Below are 25,213 nucleotides of genomic sequence, written 5' to 3' on the forward strand. Positions count from 1 at the left end.
AAAGATTGTTTATACATGGGACTCAAGCCAGAGAAAGCTGACTATATGATGACAAACTGGGAAGGCTATAATCTCTGTTAAAGAATGGTTAATCTTGACTAATGTCTTCTATATGAAAGTTCCCTGCTTCTCAGGCAATAGATTCCTAGTAGTCCCCACATATGAATCTGCCCCACATTTTCCCTCTTCTTTGAATTCTCTTATTACTTTGATTCTGAAATTTTCCTTTTCCTTAGAAAACTAACTTCTTTCTCAAAGCTGTTCCCATAGCCTTCTGTCACAGAGAAGGCAATGGCACCCCACTCCAGTACTCTCGCCTGGAAAACCCCATGGACGGAGGAGCCTGGTAGGCTGCAGTCCATGGGGTCACAAAGAGTCGGACACGGCTCAGTGACGTCATGTTCACTTTTCACTTTCATGCATTGGAGAAGGAAATGGCAACCCACTCCAGTGTTCTTGCCTGGAGAATCACAGGGATGGGGGAGCCTGGTGGGCTGCCGTCTATGGGGTCGCACAGAGTCAGACATGACTGAGGCGACTTAGCAGCAGCCTTCTGTCATTCTTCTATTATAACCACAGAAAAGAACTGCTATATCTTCTAAGATCATTCTCTCCAGCCATACCATAATCTATTCAGACGTAGAACCCTGTCTTACCTGCCTTTATTATACCCCAAAATGGAAGTGTTTCTGGCAAAACATTGAACACTAGCTTAATAAAACTTTATTAATTTTGAATAAATCTCCTGGTGGTCATATTTTTCATGCACAGTGAAGTGCTGTGCACCTAGCAGGTGTTTCATAAAAACATATTTGAATAAAGACTGGGCAGAAGATGGGGCTATAAAGATGTGAGAATATAGGGGGGATGATCAAAGAAGAACAACAGCATGAAAAACAGAGACATTTATAAAAATAAACAAATAAAGATATTCTCCTGATATCCAAGAGGATGATATATTTGAAATTAAATTTTGGGCTTGATTTCTACGTGCTACTTACCACCTCAACCATTTCTACACTGCCAGGAGCCTAAACAAAAGAGTGTCTCTAGACATGTTTCACATGTCAAACTTCAGCCTCCCAATATGCACACAAATGTAATTATTACACTAATATTCCTGCTAGTATTCTCGCTATTTTAAAGGTAAATTTCAGATATTTTGAGATGATAGATGTCAACAAAACTAATTGAACTAATTTCAGACCTAAGATGGCAAATATATCCCCCAAATCCTGAACCTGAGAGCACCTTCCGAAGAGGACACAGGCAGGAAAGATGAAACATTCAATAGTGATAATTTCGCTTATCCCATTAAGGACAGAGTACAGCTGTCTGCACACTGTGTTCTTACGTGCTTGGTCTAATTCACTTTCATTTACTCTGATTTGAAAGCTTGTAATAACACTTTTCTGAGATTCATACTGAGCCTAACAATTAGAAACTTTCAGACATTAGTTACATTTTTCTTAGCTACATTTTAGCCTGGCAATATGACCTTGAAAAAGTAATGATTAAATAATTGCAATATTCAATTTAATAAACCAAAGCATCACATTATGGTAGAAATTCTAGGTACTCTAAAGATGAGTGAGTCAAGATCTCTGTTTTCAAAAGCCAACATCTAGAGTTGAGTAAAAAGATACATTTACAATCAACATAATGCAAGGTGGAACATGAAAAGAAGATATCAGAAATAAATTATAAGAGCACAGAGGATAAAGGGCTGGTTTCTGCTATGAAGGCTTGAGGAGACTTTATGACAAGAGTGCAATTTGACCTAAGCCTTCAAACATGGTTTAAAAGTTCATCCTGATGGAGGGGATAGAAGAGAGACCTCATTAGCAAAGATAATAGGAATAAGAAATAATTCAAAGCTTAGAAGTTTCATTCAGAGAAAGCTGTGGTACATATACACAATGGAATACTACTCAGACATTAAAAAGAATACATTTGAATCAGTTTTAATGAGATGGATAAAACTGGAGTCCATTATACAGAGTGAAGTAAGCCAGAAAGATAAACACCAATACAGTATACTAATGCATATATACGGAATTTAGAAAGATGGTAACGATAACCTATATGCAAGACAGAAAAAGAGACACAGATGTATAGAACAGCCTTTTGGACTCTATTGGAGAAGCCAAGGGTGTAATGATCTGAGAGAACAGCATTGAAACATGTATATTATCAAGTGTGAAACAGATCGCCAGTCCAGGTTGGATGCATGAGACAAGTGATCAGGGCTGGTGCACTGGGATGACCCAGAGGGAAGGGATAGGGAGGGAAGTGGGAGGGGGGTTCAGGATGGGGAACACATGTAAATCCACGGCTGATTCATGTCAATGTCTGGCAAAAACCACTACAATCTTGTAAAGTAATTAGCCTCCAACAAATAAAAATAATTGAGGAAAAAAAAAACTATATTGAATATTTCCCTTATGCTAGGATCTTAATTTAGAAAAAAGTCGCTCAGTCATGTCCGACTCTTCGCGACCCCATGGGCTGTAGCCTACCAGGCTCCTCCATCCATGGAATTTTCCAGGCAAGAGTACTGGAGTGGGTTGCCATTTCCTTCTCCAAAGATCTTAATTTGGTACTTGGGTTCCAGGGCCCCTAACTTCATGTAATAAACCTTTAAGAGATCGGATCTTATCCCATAGGAATTGATGAAAGGTCAGTAAAAGGTATACAGTAGGAGATAAATCAACACAACTATACTTGAGGTGTTAAACCTGGCAATAGTAAGTAAAGTATCCATAACATGAGACACTAGAACAAAGAAAATTTTCAATATCATAAGGTGCAGTAAAGGATTAATTCAATGGTCGTATTCAAACCTTGCACATTCTAAATTGAAATTTGCACATTCTAATTTGACCAGCTCCTGGGACATAACCATTAAACCCTTAGAATATCTTGCTTGATGAGAATGTCTTTGTATATCTGAAACCAGGAGTCATATGAGATATTTTATGCTAATGATATGATTTATGGTAAATGCCTAGTTTTGTTTACCTGGGGTCCTTGCCATTATGTATCAGTTTGACCTGGGGGTAGTTGAGACTGAGTAGACAAAGTCAGTCATATGAGTACTCCATATCTACTTAATTTGACCCCTAATACAAACCTTGAACACAGACTTCAATGAGTTTTCCTGGTTGATAATAACTCATATGTGTGGCAAAAGAGTGTTGTTAGAAGAATTAACCACTCTCTGTGTGATTCCACTGAGAGAGGATGACTGGAAGTTTGTGTTTGGTCTCTCCTTGATTCTCTCCTAAGCACCTTTTATTGCATACAAAATTTGTTGCATACAAATGGATACAGAATTTTGACCTGTGTCCTTCTCACTTTATCTTTTTTATTTTTCTGTCTGCACTGTGCATAGCTGGGATCTTAGTTTCCCAAGCAGGGATTGAACCTGTGCCCCCTGAATTGAAAGTGTGGAGTCTTAACCACTGGACCACTAATCCCCTTTATTACTTTAATAAACCATGACTATAACAGCTTTTCAAAGTTATGAATCTTTCTAGTGAATCATTCAAAATGAGTGTGGTCTTCACCAACACAACACGGTAAGGATAGTAGGATATCTATACCTATAAAAACAGGTTAACCAACTGTTAGTTTTACTTTGTTTATTGTGACAAATCTTGAGGCAAAATATTTTAGATCCTGCTATAGTTTCTAAATCTGTACACTAATTCACTTCAGTGAATCCTACATTCAATTCACTTCAACTCACTTCAAAACAATTATCAGCTCTAAGTTTGCATGTTCCTTATACAATATTGCATAGTACCCCAGCTTGAAACCACAACTTTAACTTTCTAGAATTCTTCATTTTTAGCCCTGAGTCTACACCATACTTTTTCTTTATTGAGTGCAGTTCCTAATCGATTGAGTTAGAATCGCTCAACAGAAAAGTCATTGGTTCTGATTTTTCTCAACCTCTACTACAGTTGAAAATTAAGTCAATACTAAATATGGTAAATAGCAGTTCATTTGAGTTGCTCAGTCATGTCAGACTCTTTGCGACCCCAAGGACTGCAGCACACCAGGTTTCCCTGTCCTTTACCAACCCCCAGAGCTTGTTCAAAATCATGTCCATTGACTCTGTGATGCCATCCAAACATCTTATTCTCTGCCATCCCCTTCTCCTCGTGCCTTCAATCTCTCCCAGCATCAGGATCTTTTCCAGTGCGTCAGTTCTCTGCATCACATGGCCAAAGTATTGGAGTTTCAGCTTCAGCATCAGTCCTTCCAGTGAATACTCAGGACTGATTTCCTTGACTGGTTGGATCTCCTTGCATTCGAAGGGACTCTCAAGAGTCTTCCAACACCACAGTTCAAAAGCATCAATTCTTCGGCAGTCAGATTTCTTTATGGCCCAACTTTCATATCATGGCCCAACTTTCCCACATGACTACTGGGAAAAAAAACATAGCTTTGACTAGAAGGACTTTTGTCAGCAAAGTAATGTCTCTGCTTTTTAACATTGTTGTCTAGGCTGGTCATAGCTTTTCTCTCAAGGAGCAAGCATCTTTTAATTTCATGGTGGCAGTCACTACCTGCAGTGATTTTGGAGCCCAAGAAAATAAAATCTTTCACTGTTTCCATTGTTTCCCCATCTATTTGCCATGAAGTGATAGGACTGGATGCCATGATCTTAGTTTTCTGAATGTTGAGTTTTAAGTCAGCTTTTTCACACTCCTTTTTCACTTTCATCAAGAGGCTCTTTAGTTCCTCTTGACTTTCTGCCATAAGGGTGGTGTCATATGCATATCTGAGGTTATTGATATTTCTCCCAGCAATCTTGATTCCAGCTTGTGCTTCATCCAGTCTGGCATTTCTCATGATGTACTCTGCATATAAGTTAAATAAACAGGGTGACAATATACAGCCTTGAGGTACTCCTTTTCCTATTTGGAACCAGTCCATTGTTCGATGTCTGGTTCTAACTGTTGCTTCTTGACCTGCATACAGATTTCTTAGGAGGCAGGTCAGGTGGTCTGGTATTCCCATCTCTTTAAGAATTTTTCACAGTTTGTTGTGATTCACACAGTCAAGGCTTTGGCGTAGTCAATAAAGCAGAAGTAAATGCTTTTCTGGAAGTATCTTGCTTTTTCTATGATCCAATGGATGTTGGCAATTTGATCCATTGGTGGATATATTAATTCTTCTATGTGCGTTCTTATGGACTGGTTAAAGAGCCTATTGATGCTGCTAAGAAAATAATGAATCAGGGAGAACATCTTTTTAGCTCCTCACTAGCACTCTGCTTTCTTATATGCATAGACTTAATAATTACATCAGATTCTATTTCCTTTTTAACTTTCTAATCTCCCTTAAGAGAGTGCATATCTAAGTAATTTCTTATTTAAGGACTCCAGAATTTTCTTTAAATAGATACTAGTTTTAAAACAGTGCTTACTAGAGAACATCACAGTCTGATATTTAATACACTTTAGAGTGGCTCAATTCAAACACAGAAGCATGGTGCTCCAGGGCCTTTATTACACCTCACAGAGACAGAGGTTCTCCACTTCTTAGTAGTTTTCTAATACACATGATCTTGGAAGCTTGGGTCTCAGTTCTTTTTATGTGTTCCCAGGTACATAATTGCTTTTTCAAACTTTCTCTAGGAGTCATCAACAACTATCACCCATGAAGCAACCCCTGATTGTATTCCTAATTCATTTTCAACTTGAGAATGAACTATCTGCTTTATGGGTAGGTTCTTTGAGCATTTTAATTTCCTTTGCTATCAATATTAAATTATTAACAAATGATCTGTATATCACTTCTCACTGTTCCTTTATTCTCTGTTATTACTCACCCATTCATCAAATCATAGCTGACATACTACATACAAGGCATTATATGAAATGCCAAAGAGAATATAAAAAATGTCCTCAAGAGAATTACAGCAAAGGAAGTAAGAACGTGGACCAGTAAGTATAATACAAAGCACAAGGGAATTACTGTCTTAAGAGGGGTATTGAGTATGTGCTCTGGATCTGACACTAGATTTATGACCAAAGTTTTCCAACCTACTGAAGGAAAAATAAGACAGAAAGGCCACAAAGTTGAAAGAAAAAAATGTAATATATCCTAAGGTTTGCAACATCATATTTAAACGGTCCACTGCAGCACTGTTCTCTTTAATTAGAATGTTTACAGATGTAAGAATGTCTACGTAGTTTTTTTTTTTGTCAATCAATCAATCCAAACAATAAAACCATCATTTATGTTCTCTTTTTGCCACTTATATTACTGAGATATTCGAGGACAAGCACCTTATCTTCTTTGTGTCACCTCCAACTCAGTCTCTAAAGCATGGCTGTGAAAATAACTGATCCTAAATACCTAATAATGATGGTAACAGTCTATGACTTTTAGCTCAAATACTAATTTAGTCATTATGAGATTTCTCTCTTTTAGCTCTCTATACTGATCAACTTTAAAAAGAGTTGTTAGCATGTAATTTAATAAAAATGTTAAAAGTCTTTTCAACTGTTTATCTAAACAAAATGGGGTCAAATCTAGTCTCTTGGCATTTCAAATGTGCAGCTCTCATCAATCCAGTAATTTAATATTTATTTAGAGTTCAATAGTATTCTTTCTAATTTCAAAATTTAATGGTAATTTTTTTACAGATAGGCCTATGAACTAGGTAATTTCCCAAATGCTCCACATCTAATTTTCAGAGTGCTCCAGACTTTCACTCTAGAGATTAACATTTCCATATATCATCTTATTTTCCTGAAAGCAAATATTCTAGCTCTTTCATTTCTAAAGCATTATTCCAGTTGGTTATATTAACAAAAATTAGACAGGAACTAATAATAGTCAACTATTTTTTCATTGTCAAAAATTAATCCACATAGCATATATTTTTATTCTCTTACATATTTTGATAATAAAAAGTGTCACTTCAGACCCATGGTTCTCAACCTAGTTTTCATTATCTTGTCCCTAAGGAACCTCTTAGTCATTTTTGTCTAATCATCACCAAAATGAAATTTTAATTCTACAGATATACTGTATGTGTTAACACACTGCATGAATATGCTTGCCTTATACATAAAATGGATATATTTTTGCCCCTCAAGAACAAATTTTCATCTCCGTAGGGAGAAATATGTGCTTTATATACATATTTCTGTTGAACATATTTAGCTGAGTATCTAATTAGATATTTTTTGACCTACCCTACACAAAGTATGTAATAACTGTCCCTTTTTATTTAGTACTCTTTTTTTTTTTTCCCTAAAAATAAAGTTGAATTAGAAAAATATGACTAGATCCTTTTTTTTGAAGTTAGAGACTGTTGGGTTGACATCAGTTTTCTTTTTTTTTTTACATCAGTTTTCTTTTTGCTATAGTTTCCTCAGCACAGTTTCTCTCTAGAGAAATAGAGTCATAATAGTTTCCCTGTATTCTTTCTCATGAAATTACCTTCTTACAAATTAGGGACAACTTCAACAGTACATGTTTATCTGTGATTGTTAGCCGACTGGGAATTCTACTGACGAAGTTACCAGGAATATCTCCACTGACATTTAAGTTATTTTTTTGTGATAATTTCTTCAGAAAAATTTGCAGCCATGACTGTTGGTTGGGGTGTTTGTAGTCAATTAAAGCTTCCCTCTATTATGGCCTTCATTCTAATGCATCCTAGCATTAAAAGAAGTTAACAAAAGAAGGATAATTAGATAATTAGCAGTATTTGTTGAGTGTTTACTCTTTAAACACACTGTTCTAAGGCTAAATAATACTTGGTGGGTTAGAAAAAAAGAAAAGCAATGAAAATTAGTTCTCAATTTTTTACAACCTTAACTTTCAGTATAAAAAGACAATTAACATAATAGTTTTGAACTGTAACTGTCACAGAAGACAATTATGGCATAGACTTTTTATGCTAAAAATTTTACATTTGTAATTTAGATTTGGGATCAAATATATAAATTGAATGCCTTTTGTAAAAATGCCCTGGGTTTGAACTTAACAAGAAAGTAAGATAAACATCCCTGTACATAAATGGAAAAGAGGTGGGAAATCCAGACCAATAAAAATATTAGCACACACTTTAAAAATCCCATTGGGGAAAAGAATGGAAACTTATCTCTACTTATAAAAATATATAAACAAGAGATGAACCAGCAGGCATTTATGATTATACTTTATATTTTGTTTCAATGTTACAACTATAGAGAATTAGGCAAGAAAGATTCAATATCATTTTATGGATTAAGAAATATGAATCAGTTTAAGCAACTGTCAAAGCTTCATACTTCTTTTTAGTTTTCTCCTTTCCTTCTTTTTTATGTATGAGCCCTGTTATCTTAGTTTTTAATGATGAAGAAAATACATAGAATTGATGTCATCACAGAAGTTTAATAGATGTTAAATGGATTTCAAATTGTGAAAAGATAATCAAGGAAAAAATGACAAGTGACTATGGCAGAAGAATAATTTTCTCTTGGGGATAATGGATAGTTTACTGAGAAATGGAACTGAACCTTGAAAACTGCCTAGGTAAGCAAAGGGAAAAGGTCAGAGTTAGGTTTTCCAAGCAGTCTGAATACAATCTGTAAAATTCCAGAGTTAAAAAGAGCTTGGTGACTCAAGAACTTTAAGCAAGGCTAGAAGACAGAGGCTGAAGCTCAAGAATATTCTGGAGAGGTAAATCAAGGTCAGATCACATCATTTTGTGTGCCAGTAAGAAGTTAATGAAAAGTACAGTCAAAAAAAAAAAAAAAAAAGCAAAACAAGATAAAAATATAGACTTTGATTTCCAGTTTTTACTTCACTATTTGTGTATTACGACTTTGATAAAAATAAAAGCATGTTTCTACCTAGATCAAGGTCCATTTATATTATTTATCAGAGCCTGCAATTCAATTCACTTTGAATAGAGAATATGATAGATACTAAACTTCAAAAGAGCCAAATTTTAGCATGTAGTACTTAAAATAAATGCCAAGAGTCAGAAGAGCATTTAAATTTAATTGACTTGTCATATATCTGAAATTAGCTTGTCTCTTGTAATTTACCAGGAGAGACATTTTAAACATTTTAATAATACATAAAATTAGTAAATATTTTTGTGTCTTGAGTTGCACTGCTTTCATATTTTGAAATATAATTAGGATGGTGTTCAGTAATATCATTATCTAAACAAGGATATAACAGAAAATCTTATGTGTAGACATTACAGTAGTTGATATTGTAGTAAGCTAAAAATTGCTTTTATATCTTTTTAAATTAGGAAATCCTTTTTTTCCCTTCAATTAGAGAAACTTTAAATCTAGAATTACTTCAAAGCATTAGAAAAGTACATATGCTAACTATCCATTATCCACAATCTAGAAGTTAAAAATATGCATATTTTCCCATGTGTGTGTGTTTCAGCTCTTTTCAGTCGCTCAGTTGTGTCCAACTCTTTGTGACCCCATGGACTGCAGCCTGCCAGGCTCTTCTGTGCATGAGATTTTCCAGGCAAGACTGTACTAATGACTATTACTGGTAGTTAAAGAGAGCAAGTTTTTTTTTTTCCCCCCAAACATAAAACCAGCTACTATTTATTCTAGGACCTCTAGAATAGTTGAAAACTAGAAAAAAAAAAGTATAGATGAATGTCCCATCCACCCCCCAAAAACCGGCAAGTTAAATATCTAGGTCTGAAATGGGATCAAAGTGGTAGAGCAGGTAGGCAGGGAGCTCACCACAAACTCATCAAAAATACATCTACATGCAGAAGAATTCTCAGAGAAACCAATGGGAGACCGGCAGAAGATCTCCTATACAACCAAAACTGTAAGAAAGACCTCCACGCCACCAGGTTAGAGTGGGAAAATGAGGCCTCAGGTCAGAACCCACTCCCCTTGGAGAGATCTGGAAGAAAGAGAAGGGCCACACTGGCGGCTCTCACCTTGGGGACAGAGCAGATTAATTCACTCTGTGCATCTCAGTCCTGGGGTCCTGCATGGAGGATGCAAGTCCCCTTGCCTGCTGGGAACTCTGCTAAGACAGATGGGCTCTGGAAACCTTGGCTCTACTGGTGAGGAGTGCTGGCTTGCTAACAGTCCGAGCAGAGGGAGCCTTGTGATGGCGGCTGCCACTTTGCTGCACTTCCCAATCTGCAGGGGTGAATGCCCCGGCTCCACTCAACTCCACACTACAGCCTGGTGCAAGAACAAGGCAACGATTCGGTCTACTTATGCAGAGACAGACCAGGGCAGCTGGGGTGTGATCTGGGCAGAGCTGAGACGACCATTGTCAACGCATCCACCAGCTAGTGCCACAGGAACACACAGTAGGCAAGTGCTAAATCTGGGCAGAGAGGCTCTGGGCAGGAGGATTCAGTGACTGGTTCTCCAGCAAGAATACATGCGCTCTGCTCACTGCACAGCACAGTGGAGAACTAGATCTGGAGGAGACAGGTCCCAGAAGAAGTCTACCAAAGAGGCAGCCCAGATCCTAGGCAGCAGCACAGTTGCAGTTACAGTTCCCCAACCCCAGCCCCACAATCAACCCCAATACCAAAACAAGGTAAAGATACCACAAAAAGAAAGTTACAGGCAAATATCACTGATGAACATAGACACGAAAAATGCTCAACAAAAAATCATAACAGAATGCTATGAGCAGTTGTGAAATTAGTCATTCAGTCATGTCTGACTCTTTGCAGTTCCATGGACTGTAACCCACCAGGCTCCTCTGTCTATGGAATTCTCCAGGCAAGAATACTGGAGTGGGTTGTCATTTCCTTCTCCAGTTTGAACAGTTTCATGCTAACAAATTGCAGAAATGGACAAGTTTTTGAAACATACAGCTTGTCAAAACTGAGTCAAGAAGAAATAGTTAACTCGAACAGATCATCACTAGAAATGGAATAGAATCTGTAAAAATAAAACAAAACAAAACAAGACACATCTCTCCAAACGAGGGTTCAGAATTGGACAGCCTCACTGAGAAATCCTACCAAATGTACAATAAAGAATTTATCCTTCTCAAACTGTTCCAAAAAGTTGAAGAGCAGTAAACACCTCCAAATTTATTCTATGAAACCACCATCACCCTGACACCAAAACCAGACAAAGATACCACAAAAAAAGAAAATTACAGACCACTTTCTCTGAGGAATGTGGATGCAAATATAGTCAACAAAACAGCAAATCAAATCCAACAAGAGCCCAAGTTAAGTAATGTACTTCTGAAAGAATAAGAGACAGGCTAGGATATGAGAGATGAAGCAAATTTTGGGAGGGGAAGACACTAGGAGAGGAGGAGGATACAATAAGAGGGCAGAAGGAAAAGCTTTGAGCCTTGTCTTGCTGAAATTAGTACACATCATATCAGTGTATTTAAAATTTTAAAATTTCTATTTGTGTATTCATAGATTTTTTTTATGTTTTACATCTTTACATAAATGATAACGGCATTTGTTTTCTTCACTTCACCTGAAATTTATCAGTTTTTACATGTAAGACCTATTTCACTCACTTGCTTCTTGTATCAGATTATATGAATATATCACAATTTTTCTTATCTATGGATATTTAGATTTTTCCTAATTTTCATAATAACTAGCAGGAGTGTGTGCTGAGCATCTTTCATATTCTTCTTTGTACCTGTGGCATACGATCTTTACGGTAAATGTCTAGGTACTGAGTTGCTGGCTGACAGGTTTTAAATACCTTTCATGATAATACTGCTGCTGCTGCTGCTAAGTTGCTTCAGTCGTGTTCGACTCTGTGCGACCCCACAGACGGCAGCCCACCAAGGCTCTCCCGTCCCTGGGATTCTCCAGGCAAGAACACTGGAGTGGGTTGCCATTTCCTTCTCCAGTGCATGAAAGTGAAAAGGGAAAGTGAAGATTGTACCTACAATCTACAATAATCTTTTTAAAAATACCTCTACTTGAGAACATTTATTCCTGAGTACCACATCATCTTGTTGCATTCTAAATATTATTACATTTCCTAATTGGCTATCGCTGGTGTACAGAGATGCTACTGCTTTCCATAGACTGATTCTTAACAGTCTTCAACCCACTGAAACTCTTCTGGGTTCAATATTCTTTGACTAAAGTACAGGTGTCACTGAGAAGCTTTTTCAGTGAAGTTGAACTGCTTGTGGTGAACATTCATAATAAACTGACATTTGTCTCTGGTTTTAATATTTTTCCTTGACTGGTGAGCAGGGATTCTACTAAACCCTGGTGGTGGATTTTTTTTTATCTTCTTCAAACTGAATATATAGCATCTTCTTTAATTCTTCATAATTCTTTACTCAATTATTTCTTGAATACTGTTTCTCCCCAATTTCATCTAATATCTTCTTTGTCCACTTCTGCTAAACTTATATTGAATTTTATCGTTCTACCAACCACGCCACTTGGCATCTCATGTTTTTATTTCTTTACCTCCCTATGACAATGTATAAATATTTTACTCCATTCTGTATTTCTGATCCTCTCTCCAACAGTTTTCTAACCTCTTGTTCAACCCACTCACTGAATTTTAAATTTCAATGACTACATCTGATTTTTTTGTTCATTTCTAGAAATAAATTACATTAACTTTTTTCCAAACCTGCATATTCTTTTAATATAGTACTCTATTTTTTTGTTTTTTCCCCTGTTTTTCTTTCTTTGTGCTTTTATCTTCTACTCGTATTTTTATGACTATTCATTCTACATACTTTATTTCCGTGATATATATTATTAAACTGTTAAAATATTTTCATGTGTGTGCAATTTTTTCAGGGTGTCTGATTCTTTCTTGTTTTTAGTTTATGAACATTCTGACATCTCTGACTTCCAATTTCCTCTTGCAGTTATTTTCCTATCGTGCAGTATACTACTTTATGGTGAGTTCACTGTCAGTTAAGGCTGCACTTTCTTCCTGTGGAAATACCGTTTGCATGACATGTTGAAGAATTCCAGCACCTAAAGGGAGATTAAAACCGACCCCATTTCATGCGGCACACAGATTTGGGGTTTTGACAGTGCCCTAATTTTCATCTACCTAGAGCCCCAAAGGAAAGAGAATGTTTTCTAGTTGACATGCCTCGCCTCTGGGTGTAATTTTCTAGTGCCTGCTTGTTGACTGCTAGGGAGCATTTCTAGAGTCCAAGTTTAAATGAATTCAGTTCCTGTTTCCCTCGGTGGGTCCAAATCTTAGTGTCAAGGTTCAGAGAAGTCATTAAAACTCTAAACTTGAACCCCTATCTCAGCATTAAGACCAGCCCCCTATCTCCAATGCCATGACCTTAGTTGCTTAGTTTTGTTTGAGTTTATGGGCTTCCCTGGTGGCTCAGATGGTAAAGAATCTGCCTGAAATGCAAGAGACCTGGGTGCAATGGCTGGGTAAGGAAGATCCCCTGGATAAGGAAATGGCTACCCACTCCAGTATTCTTGGCTGGAGAATTCCCCATGGACAGAGAAGCCTGGCTGCTATAGTCACAAAGAGTCAAATACCGCTGAGTGCCTAACACTTTCTCTTCACTTCACATGCTTTAAATGAAGGAAATGGCAACCTGCTCTGGTATTTGCCATGGGAAATCCCACTGACAGAGGAGGCTGACAGGTTACGGTCCATGGGGTCACAAAGAATCAAACACAACTTAGCGACTAGACAGCACCACGCTTAACTCAGATTTCCTTCTTTGGTCTGATATCTAGGAAATTCCCTTTCTTTCCTGAATCTACCTGATTGCAATTTTTTTTGCTTCATTTTATCCAAAATACCTGTATGCGAAATGGAAGAAATGGGAGTAAGGTGTCCACTTTTCTCAGTACTGCATTTAAATAGAACATTAGTCATTTACAATTTAAACTAGAAATAAATTTAGGAACAAGACTTTACAACAAGGTGATTTCTTAAAATGTTCACAAACAAGGTATTTTTTTAATGAAAATTTTGGAAAATTAATATATATTACAGTGAAAAAGAATAAATGTGCAAATGTTTATTGGTTAATACACATTTTGAAGATGAATGCCTTTATAGGTATCATCATATTTGAATTTAAGTCTCTACTTAGCTTCTAAATAACATTTCATCTGTTAAACAGCATTCTGTTTTTTTTTTTTTTCCAAGTTTTATTCAGCATTTTATTTTATTTTTTTCCATTTATTTTTATTAGTTGGAGGCTAATTACTTTACAATATTGTAGTGGTTTTTGTCATACATTGACATGAATCAGCCATGGATTCACATGTATTCCCCATCCCGGTCCCCCCTCCCACCTCCCTCTCCACCCGATCCCTCTGGGTCTTCCCAGTGCACAGGTCGGCGCACTTCTCTCATGCATCCAACCTGGGCTGGTGATCTGTTTCACCCTAGATAATATACATGTTTCAATGCTGTTCTCTTGAAACATCCCACCCTCGCCTTCTCCCAGAGTCCACAAGTCTGTTCTATACATCTGAGTCTCTTTTCCTGTTTTGCATATAGGGTTATCGTTACCATCTTTCTAAATTCCATATATATGTGTTAGTATACTGTAATGGTCTTTATCTTCCTGGCTTACTTCACTCTGTATAATGGGCTCCAGTTTCATCCATCTCATTAGAATTGATTCAAATGAATTCTTTTTAATGGCTGAGCAATATTCCATGGTGTATATGTACCACAGCTTCTTCATCCATTCGTCTGCTGATGGGCATCTAGGTTGCTTCCATGTCCTGGCTATTATAAACAGTGCTGCGATGAACATTGGGGTGCAGGTGTCTCTTTCAGATCTGGTTTCCTCGGTGTGTATCCCAGAGGTGGGATTGCTGGGTCATATGGCAGTTCTATTTCCAGCTTTTTAAGAAATCTCCACACTGTTTTCCATAGCGGCTGTACTAGTTTTCATTCCCACCAACAGTGTAAGAGGGTTCCCTTTTCTCCACACCCTCTCCAGCATTTATTGTTTGTAGACTTTTGGATAGCAGCCATCCTGACTGGCATGTAATGGTACCTCATTGTGGTTTTGATTTGCATTTCTCTGATAATGAGTGATGTTGAGCATCTTTTCATGTGTTTGTTAGCCATCTGTATGTCTTCCTTGGAGAAATGTCTGTTGAGTTCTTTGGCCCATTTTTTGATTGGGTCATTTATTTTTCTGGAGTTGAGCTGGAGGAGTTGCTTGTATATTTTTGAGATTAATCCTTTGTTGCTTCATTTGCTATTATTTTCTCCCAATCTGAGGGCTGCCTTTTCACCTTGCTTATAGTTTCCTTTGTTGTGCAAAAGCTTTTAAGTTTCATTAGGTCCCATTTGTTTATTTTTGCTTTTGTTTCCAATATTCTGGGATGTGGGTCATAGAGGATCCTGCTGTGATTTATGTTGGAGAGTGTTTTTCCTATGTTCTCCTCTAGGAGTTTTATAGTTTCTGGTCTTACATTTAGATCTTTAATCCATTTTGAGTTTATTTTTGTGTATGTTGTTAGAAAGTGTTCTAGTTTCATTTTTTTACAAGTGGTTGACCAGTTTTCCCAGCACCACTTGTTAAAGAGGTTGTCTTTTTTCCATTGTATATCCTTGCCTCCTTTGTCGAAGATAAGGTGACCATAGGTTCGTGGATTTATCTCTGGGCTTTCTATTCTGTTCCATTGATCTATATTTCTGTCTTTGTGCCAGTACCATACTGTCTTGATGACTGTGGCTTTGTAGTAGAGTCTGAAGTCAGGCAGGTTGATTCCTCCAGTTCCATTCTTCTTTCTCAAGATTACTTTGGCTATTCGAGGTTTTTTGTATTTCCATACAAATTGTGAAATTATTTGTTCTAGTTCTGTGAAAAATACCATTGATAGCTTGATAGGGATTGCATTGAATCTATAGATTGCTTTGGGTAGTATAACCGTTTTGACAATATTGATTCTTCCAATCCATGAACACGGTATATTTCTCCATCTGTTTGTGTCCTCTTTGATTTCTTTCATCAGTGATTTACAGTTTTCTATGTATAGGTCTTTTGTTTCTTTAGGTATATATACTCCTAAGTATTTTATTCTTTTTGTTGCAATGGTGAATGGTATTGTTTCCTTAATTTCTCTTTCTGTTTTCTCATTGTTAGTGTATAGGAATGCAAGACATTTCTGTGTGTTAATTTTATATCCTGCAACTTTACTATATTTGTTGATTAGCTCTAGTAATTTTCTGGTACAGTCTTTAGGGTTTTCTGTGTAGAGGATCATGTCATCTGCAAACAGAGAGAGTTTCACTTCTTCTTTTCCTATCTGGATTCCTTTTACTTCTTTTTCTGCCCTGACTGCAGTGGCCAACACTTCCAAAACTATGCTGAATAGTAGTGGTGAGAGTGGGCACCCTTGCGTTGTTCCTGATTTTAGGGGAAATGCTTTCAATTTTTCACCATTGAGGGCAATGCTTGCTGTGGGTTTGTCATATATAGCTTTTATTATGTTGAGGTATGTTCCTTCTATTCCTGCTTTCTGGAGAGTTTAAATCATAAATGGATGTTGAATTTTGTCAAAGGCTTTTTCTGCATCTATTGAGATAATCATATGGTTTTTATCTTTCAATTTGTTAATGTGGTGTATTACATTGATTGATTTGTGGATATTAAAGAATCCTTGTATTCCTGGGATAGAGCCCACTTGCTCATGGTGTATGATTTTTTTAATATGTTGTTGGATTCTTAAACAGCATTCTGATCCATGTTGTTTTGAGTAATCAGCTGACAATCCTATGTTCAATGATGTTTTTGTGAAACATGCATAAAATTCAACACTTCTAAAATTATTTAGATATCTAATGAGATTTGCTTTCTGCAAGTTTTTATCCTATAAAGCATTCTAGTTTATAAGAGCTTATAGTCATCTATTTAAAAGATCACATAGTTGAAGAGAACTCTTTTAATGATGCTACTTAGTTTTTCATTCTCTTTTATTTCTTAATTACTATTTATTGTTGTGTTCTAATTGTCTATGGAGAGCTTCAAGTGACTTTGTTAGAGGCATTTTTCTTATTAGGATTGGAATCACCCTCTGAGGCAGGAAGAGACCAGCCAGCGGCTTGAGCAATTCTCCCTTGGAGCTCTGCTAATGATGACAACTCTCCTGTTCTAGCCTTTCTGATATATGTACCAAAGAAAATGAATGGGGCCTGCCTCCTTCAGCCTTTACTCTTTCTTTGCAAATACCAGGTATCTTTCCTCTACAAATAATATGTGTATGACAACATTCCCTTTTTTCCACTTTTACTTCCTATACTCTAGAGTCTCAGAAGTTTCTCTTCCATTTTAAGCTCAGCTGTGCCTGTCCTTTACTTGAGCAAGTGATAAAGCTAAGAGATTTCTATGGAGTTTTGGGAAAGGAATAAAGCACATACAGGAACTATATTTCATAAATATTAGAGATGCTTCTAGGATTACTCCAAAAGATATACACCACAAGACAGGTGGTGTCTGTTAGCAAGTGATCACTCACAGACTACTCTGGTATTGATCTACAAGTAAGTCTTCATCTTAGATAATATTAGACTAAAAGGTACTAGATGTAGTTGATTTACTATTTTTCAACACATGGCAACTCTTTACTGTTGACTATAGACTTTCTGCATGTTTATGTAGACAGCAGTTTTATTGTTTCAGTGTTCCAAGATAGGTATCTAAATAGCCCTGGATATAACATATATTTAATTATATAACTATTACAATATTTAGCTTCTTGTCCCAACAAATGTATTCTCAACATGGATATTAATGTTTACTTATTTTATGGTTTAATGTTTGTATATATATGCACACGTAGACACAAACTATCAGTATATAGTTTATAGTTGTCTAGATAAGACTGCTTCACTAGAGGTTCAGATGGTGAAGAATCCACCTGCAGTGCAAAAGATCTGGGTTTGATCCCTGGGATGGGAAGATTCCCCTGGAGCCTGGAGGAGGGCATGGCAACCCACTCACAGTATTCCTGTCTGGAGAATCCTCATGGACAGAGGAGCCGGGCGGGCTAGAGTCTATGAGGTCACAAAGAATCAGACACAAGTGAAGTGACTAAGCAGCAGCAGCAGATAAGGCTAATGAATTAATGAAGGAAATATTCTTAATAAAGTTTCATCTATGCTTTTTCTTTAAAAAAGTAACATTTATTTTTATATTTGTATGGGATTCTAACTTTTTCAATGGAGTGTTTATTCTCTCAGTTAATATAGCTAACATTGCCTGATCTGAATGTTTTGGAACTGATTACTATAAAGTAAACCAGTTTTATAGAGAAGGAAATGGCAACCCACTCCAGTATTCTTGCCTGGAGAATCCCGTGGACAGGGGAGCCTGTGGGCTGCTGTCCATGGGGTTGCACAGAGTCAGACACAACTGAAGCGATGCATGCATGCAAACCAGTTTTATAACTTCAAATTTGTACCTGCTTCTATGTTTCCTCTATGTGTAAGCTGCAAGTGGGTCCCTTGGTGATAGCACGATGTCCTATTCTCTGAGTGTGTACAATAAACAAAGTTGCACTTCTGAAAGTACTCAGGAATTACTGAGCATGTAATCAGATCCACTAGGGTGTCTCACATTTTTTGGTAATTAAATAGACGATTTTGAACATGGTATTTTCAGACCTGTCTGGGTTCAAACTTCAGAAGATTATTTAAAAATCTAGAACAAAATCTTTGAGAGAATTCTTTTCAGAATTAGATAAGACATGAAGCTACAGTAGATTTGAGTGTATAGTAGTTTTAAAGGGTTGCTAGCTTTAGTGTTGTATATTTTAAAATTAACACACTAGGTAGATAAGGGGGCAAATGTGTTTCTGTTAAAGTAACACATACTTAAGATGACTTCTCTTCTGTATTTGTAAGTTTTTAGACAAGAGGCATGTGTCTTGCTGAATCAAACCTGATTCTAAAGACACTTATAGGAGTGCTGCCATGGAACAGAGACTGGATATTTACAGAAGCTCCAATTGCTTGATGTGTACAAACATAACAGAGAAACTAAGGAAAATAACCTTTGCTCTAAACAGTGGGACATTATTTGAGTAAACAAGGTACCTTGCAGTTACAGGGTCCAAAACAGGGGTCCTCATTTGTGCTCCCGGCCCCACTACAGTTGCAGGGCTTGCAGGCTGGGTAGCCAGCGTAACCTCTGGCACAACGATCGCAGCTCACTCCTCTGAAGCCAGGCTTACAATGACAGGACCCAGGTGCCAGGCCTAAAAAAAGGTGAAACACATATCAGTATCTTCAAATTAATTCATAAACCTTCTGAGACTATCACAAGATGGAAAAGTGGCTTGGGGGTAAAAATATACTACTTTAAAATAAAAACCTAATGTCAATCATCTAAGTAAAGAAAGAAAAAGACTAAGGGTATTCAAACTAAATGTCCATCAACAAATGAATGGATAAAGAAGATATGGTACATATATACAATGGAATAATACTCAGCCATAACAAGGAATGAAATAATGCCATTTGCACCAACATGGATGGACCTAGAGATTATAATACTAAGTAAAGTAATAAGTCAGAAAGAGACAGCATATGGTATCACTTACATGTAGGTTCTAAAATATGACACAAATGAACTTATCTACCAAGCAGAAATAGACTCACAGACACAGAGAATGGATTTGTGACTGCCAAATAAGAGAGGATTATGGGAAGGATGAATTGGGAGTTTGGAATTAGCAGATACAAACTATTTATATAGAGAATAGATAAACAACAAGGTCCTATTGTATAGCACAGAGAACTATATTCAATTGGATGTAGAAAAACTGAAGCCAAACTTTTAGGCTTAAATACTTTCATTATTAAAAAATATAAACAAATTAAAACTTAATTCATGTAATTATAAAAAATGTAAAACAAAATAAATACCATAGGAAGCAAGGGATATTTGAAACATTAAAAAAAAAAAGAAAGGGAAGCAAATAAAAAGGAACCTTAGACAAAGCTAATTAAGGATATCAAAGGAAAGCAAATGATGAAAGAATTCCCACAAAATATTTCAGGACTGGTTAGTTTTTACTATATTCTCAATGTTTGAAACTCATATGGAACATATAAAAAGACAGGTATGTAATTCAGTTTATTAGCTCATGAATATATAACATCAAAATCTAACAGGGATAACCCAAAATAAACATGGCCAACTCTTTTCCAACCCCACAAACTATAGCTCAGGCAAGTATACTGCAGTGAGTTGCCATTTTCTACTCCAGGGGATCTTCCCAATCCAGGGATCAAACTCAGGTCTTCTGTACATGGATTCTTTACCACGGAGCCACTAGGGAAGCCCTTTAAATCAAAAGCTAGAAGTAATTAAATTGAGAGAGAAAGGAACTTTGAAAGCTGAAATAAGGCCTAAAGCTAGTCTTCTTTAACCAAACAGTTAGCCAAGTTGTGAATGCAAAGGAAAATTTCTTGAAGGAAATTAGAAGTGCTCCTCCAGTGAACACATAAATGTTACTAAAGTGAAACAGCCTTATGGCTGATATGGAGAAAGTTTTATTGGTCTGGATAGAAGAGCAAACCAGTCTCAATATTTACTTAAGTCAAAACCTAATCCCGAGGTAGCCCTAACTCTCTTCAGTTCTATAAAGGTTGAGAGGAATGAGTAAGTCGCACGAGAAAAGTCTGAAGCTAGCAGAGATTGGTTCACGAGGCTTAAGGAAAAAGGGCATTTCTGTAACATAAATGTGCCAGATGAGGTAACAAATGCTGATGCAGATCAGATGCAAGCTGATGCAGATCAGATGCAAGCTGAAGCAAGTTATCCAGAAGATGTAACTAAGATGAAGGTGAGGACACTCAACACAGATTTTCAATGTAGATTTAACAGGCTTCTGTTGGGAAAAGATGACATGTAGGAGTTTCATAGCTAGAGAGGGGAGGTTGAGGCCTGGCTTCAGATCTTCAAAGGACAGGCTGACTCTCATACTAGGAGTTAATGCAGCTGATGACCTGAAGTTGAAGCCGAGACTCATTTACCATTCCAGAAATCCCAGGGCCCTCTACTAAATCAACTCTGCCTGGATGATAGTACATCTCTTTAAAACACAGTTTGCTGAATATTTTAAGCGCAGGGTTGAGATCTACTGCTCAGAAAAAAAAAAAGTTTCAAAATATTACTGAACATTTTGATGATGAACCTGGTCATCCAAGAGCTCCAATGGAGATGTACAGTGAGATTCACATTGTTTCCAAGCCTGTTAACACATCTATTCTGCAGCCCACGGATCAAAAAGTAATTCTGATTTTCAAGTCCTATCATTTATATATATATATATATATATATATATATATATATTCTAAGGCTACAGCTGCCTTAGATAGTGATTCCACTGATGGATCTGGGCAAAGTCAATTGAAAACCTTCTAGAAGGGGTCACTATTCTAAACGCAATTAAGAGCATTAGAGGTTAATGGTGTTCAGTAAAAGGAGTCCAGAATGCCGGTGGCTAAAAGACAAGTAAGGAAAAAGTCCACAAAATTAGAACAAAGGAAGGTCCGAGCACAGGAGAGAGGACCTCAGGTAAAACAAACAGCACTCCTGGCTAGCCCAATTTACATAGGGCAGGCCCAGGGGGAAGAGAAGAAACATAAAAAGAGGAGCCAAAATTGGGCTAGGGGCCTCTCTTCTCTTCCTGTCTTTTGGGTCAGCATGCCCTCACACCTCAAGGATGTATTTTCCTTCACTTTCTAAATAAAACTGAGCTGTAACACGGAGCTGTAACAGTGATCCATCCAAGAGCGGCAACACTGGTCTGTCAGAGGGCTGTAATGCTGGTCTGTCCATCACTTCAAAATTTTATTGCAACAAGACAGAATTGAGGAAACTATAAACTCCCCGATGATGGGAAGAGGTCAAAAATATCAACATTAACAGAAGTTGAGAAGCTGATTCCAGCCTTTATGGAGAACTATGCAGGATTCAACTTCTGTGCAGAAAGTCACTGCAGATGTGGTGGAAACAGCAAATCAAGTAGAGCCTGAAAATGGGACTTAATTGCCACAATATGATGATAAATTTTAAGAAGTGCAGAGTTGTCTCTCCTGGGTAAGGAAAGAAACTGATTCCTTGGCATAGATTCTACTCCTGGTAAAGGTGCTATGACTATTGAACTGACAACAAATATTACATAAACTTAGTTGATAAACTTAGTTGATATTAAGAAGAGGTGGCAAGAATACACAGAAGAACTGTACAAAAAAAGATCTTCATGACCCAGATAACCATGATGGTGTGATCACTCACCTAGAGCCAGACATCCTGGAATGTGAAGTCAAGTGGGCCTTAGGAAGCATCACTATGAACAAAGTTAGTGGAGGTGATGGAATTCCAGTTGCGCTATTTCAAATCCTAAAAGATGATGCTGTGAAAGTGTTGCACTCAATATGCCAGCACATTTGGAAAACTCAGCAGTGTGCACAGGACTGGAAAATGTCAGTTTTCATTCCAATCCCTAAGAAAGGCAATGCCAAAGAATGCTCAAACTACTACACAATTGCACTCATCTCACATGCTAGAAAAGTAATGATAAACATTCTCCAAGCCAGGCTTCAACAATACGTGAACTGTGAACTTCCAGATGTTCAAGCTGGTTTTAGAAAAGGCAGTGGAACCAGATATTAAAATGCCAACATCTGCTGGATCATCAAAAAAGCAAGAGAGTTGCAGAAAAACATCTATTTCTACTTTATTGACTATGCCAAGGCCTTTGACTGTATAGATCACAATAAACTGTGGAAAATTCTGAAAAAGATGGGAATACCAGACCACCTGACTTGCCTCTTGAGAAAGCTCTATGCAGGTCAGGAAGCAACAGTTAGAGCTGTACATGGAACAATAGACTGGTTCCAAATAGGAAAAAGAGTATGTCAAGGCTGTATATTGTCACCCTGCTTATTTAACTTATATGCAGAGTACATCATGAGAAATGCTGGGCTGAAGGAAGCACACAAGCTGGAATCAAGATTGCCGGGAGAAATATCAATAACCTCAGATATGCAGATGACACCACCTTTATGGTAGAAAGTGAAGAAGAACTAAAGAGCCTCTTGATGAAAGTGAAAGAGGAGAGTGAAAAAGTTGGCTTAAAGCTCAACATTCAGAAAACTAAGATCATGGCATCCGGTCCCATCACTACATGGCAAATAGATGGAGAAACAGTGGAAACAATGGCAAACTTTGTTTTGGGGGGCTCCAAAATCACTGCAGATGGTGACTGCAGCCATGAAATAAAAAGATGCTTACTCCTTGGAAGAAATTTTATGACCAACCTAGACAGCATATTAGAAAGCAGAGACAATACTTTGCCAACAAAGGTCCGTCTAGTCAAAGCTATGGTTTTTCACGTATGGATGTGCGAGTTGGACTATAAAGAAATCTGAGTGCTGAAGAATTGATGCTTTTGAACTGTCTTGTAGAAGACTCTTGAGAGTCCCTTGGACAACAAGGAGATCCAACCAGTCCATCCTAAAGGAGATCAGTCCTGGGTGTTCATTGGAAGGACTGATGCTGAAGCTGAAACTCCAATACTTTGGCCACCTGATGCAAAGAGCTGACTCATTGGAAAAGACCCTGATGCTGGGAGGGATTGGGGTCAGGAGGAGAAGGGGACGACAGAGGATGAAATGGTTGGATGGCATCACCAATTCAATGGACATGAGTTTGAGTAAACTCCGGGAGTTGGTGATGGACAGGGAGGCCTGACGTGCTGCATTCCGTTGGGTCGCAGAGTCAGACACGACTGAGTGACTGAACTGACTAAACTGAGTCGATAAAGCAGCCGCAGGGTTTGAGAAGACTGACTCCAATTTTGAAAGATGTCTTATTGTGGATAAAATATTACCAAACAGCATTACATGCTACAGAGAAATTGTTTATGAAAGGAAAAGTCAGTCAGTGTAGCAAACATCATTGTTTAGTTAGACTAAGAAATTGCCCCAGCCATCCCAACCTTCAGCAATCACCACTCTGTAGCCATTGACCTAAAGGCAAGATCGTCCATCAGCAAAAAAATTGCAACTCACTACAGGATCAGATAATGGTTAGCATTTTTTAGCAAGAAAGTCTTTTTGAATTAAGGCATTGTATTTTCAGACATAATGCTATTACACACTTAGTAGATTACAATATAATGTAAACATAACTTTAATATGCACTGGGTAACCAAAAATTAGTGGAACTTGCTTTATTACAGTGGTCTGGAACTGAACTTGTAATATCTCTGAGCTACGTCTGCATTGTTGAACAATAATGAATTTATTTTCTTAATCATATGTAGAAGTAAAATGAAAAAGAAATATGTCCACTTTAATAAAGGCCACAGAAACACTCCACTCGATTCATATTTATTTCTGATATTAAAATCTCCAGACCTCAAAACTAAACAGAGAAATACTCTATGCAATAAAAAATGTCTATTTCAATATTTGTTTCTGAAAGTACTACAAACTAAATGTCTTGTTCAGAACACTTGACTGTGAGGGCTGAAATTGGCAGAGAGAGAGATATATAAAATGACTGTGCTGTTATGAAGCAGAGAAATCCCTTGGAGATCAGAAACTATAATTATTTTCTAGAGTAGTAAGCTATTTCTTAAACCAGTGTCTTTCCTAAAGTCAATTAATTGTGATTAACTAGTCTAGAGTGTGGAGCATGGTCTTATTGAACAAAAGACAAATTCTAGGTACTATTCAAGGTAGGATGACATATCAGAGAACTTTACATATAAACTGAGGACTCCTGAAAGGGTAAACTAGGAAATACACATGTATGTGCATGCACACACAGACACCCCCAGTTAGGAAAAACACAAGAAAACAAGGCCCAGATAAACACTTACCAAAAAAAATCAAACTGCAGAGTCAAATAGATAGCAGAGAGTACTACTAAAATATACAAATTATAAAATAAACATACATCTTTCCTCTCTTATCTGTGGTTTCACTTTTCACAGTTTCAGTTAACCTGTGGTCAACCACAGTTGAAAAATATCAAATGGAAAATTCCAGAAATAATTCATTATTTTTGCATCCTGAGTAAGTGATGAAATCTTGCATCATCCCACTCTGTCCTACCAGGATATGAGTCATTTTTTTTTCCAGTAGATCCCATCCCACTGATCACTTACAAAGCCATCTTGTTTCTCAGATTGACTGTCAAGGTATTGCAGTGCTTCTGTTCAAGTAATCCTTGAGATGATTAATGTTCACTAAACTTA

At 37.1% G+C, this 25,213-nt stretch overlaps 1 protein-coding gene across 2 annotated transcripts in view; it reads right to left on the reverse strand.

The window, feature by feature from the left end:
• The window catches only part of LAMA2 (laminin subunit alpha 2), a 677,031-nt gene that overhangs the window by 382,524 nt on the left and 269,294 nt on the right, over positions 1–25,213 (reverse strand). For both annotated transcript variants that reach the window (XM_070461486.1, XM_070461485.1), the window contains exon 10: positions 19,032–19,192. In XM_070461486.1, the coding sequence (XP_070317587.1) occupies positions 19,032–19,192 (161 nt within the window). The remainder of the gene's footprint in view (positions 1–19,031; positions 19,193–25,213) is intronic.

Source organism: Odocoileus virginianus, chromosome 34 (assembly GCF_023699985.2).
Source record: "Odocoileus virginianus isolate 20LAN1187 ecotype Illinois chromosome 34, Ovbor_1.2, whole genome shotgun sequence".
In the NCBI taxonomy this organism is placed as follows: Eukaryota; Metazoa; Chordata; class Mammalia; order Artiodactyla; family Cervidae; genus Odocoileus; species Odocoileus virginianus.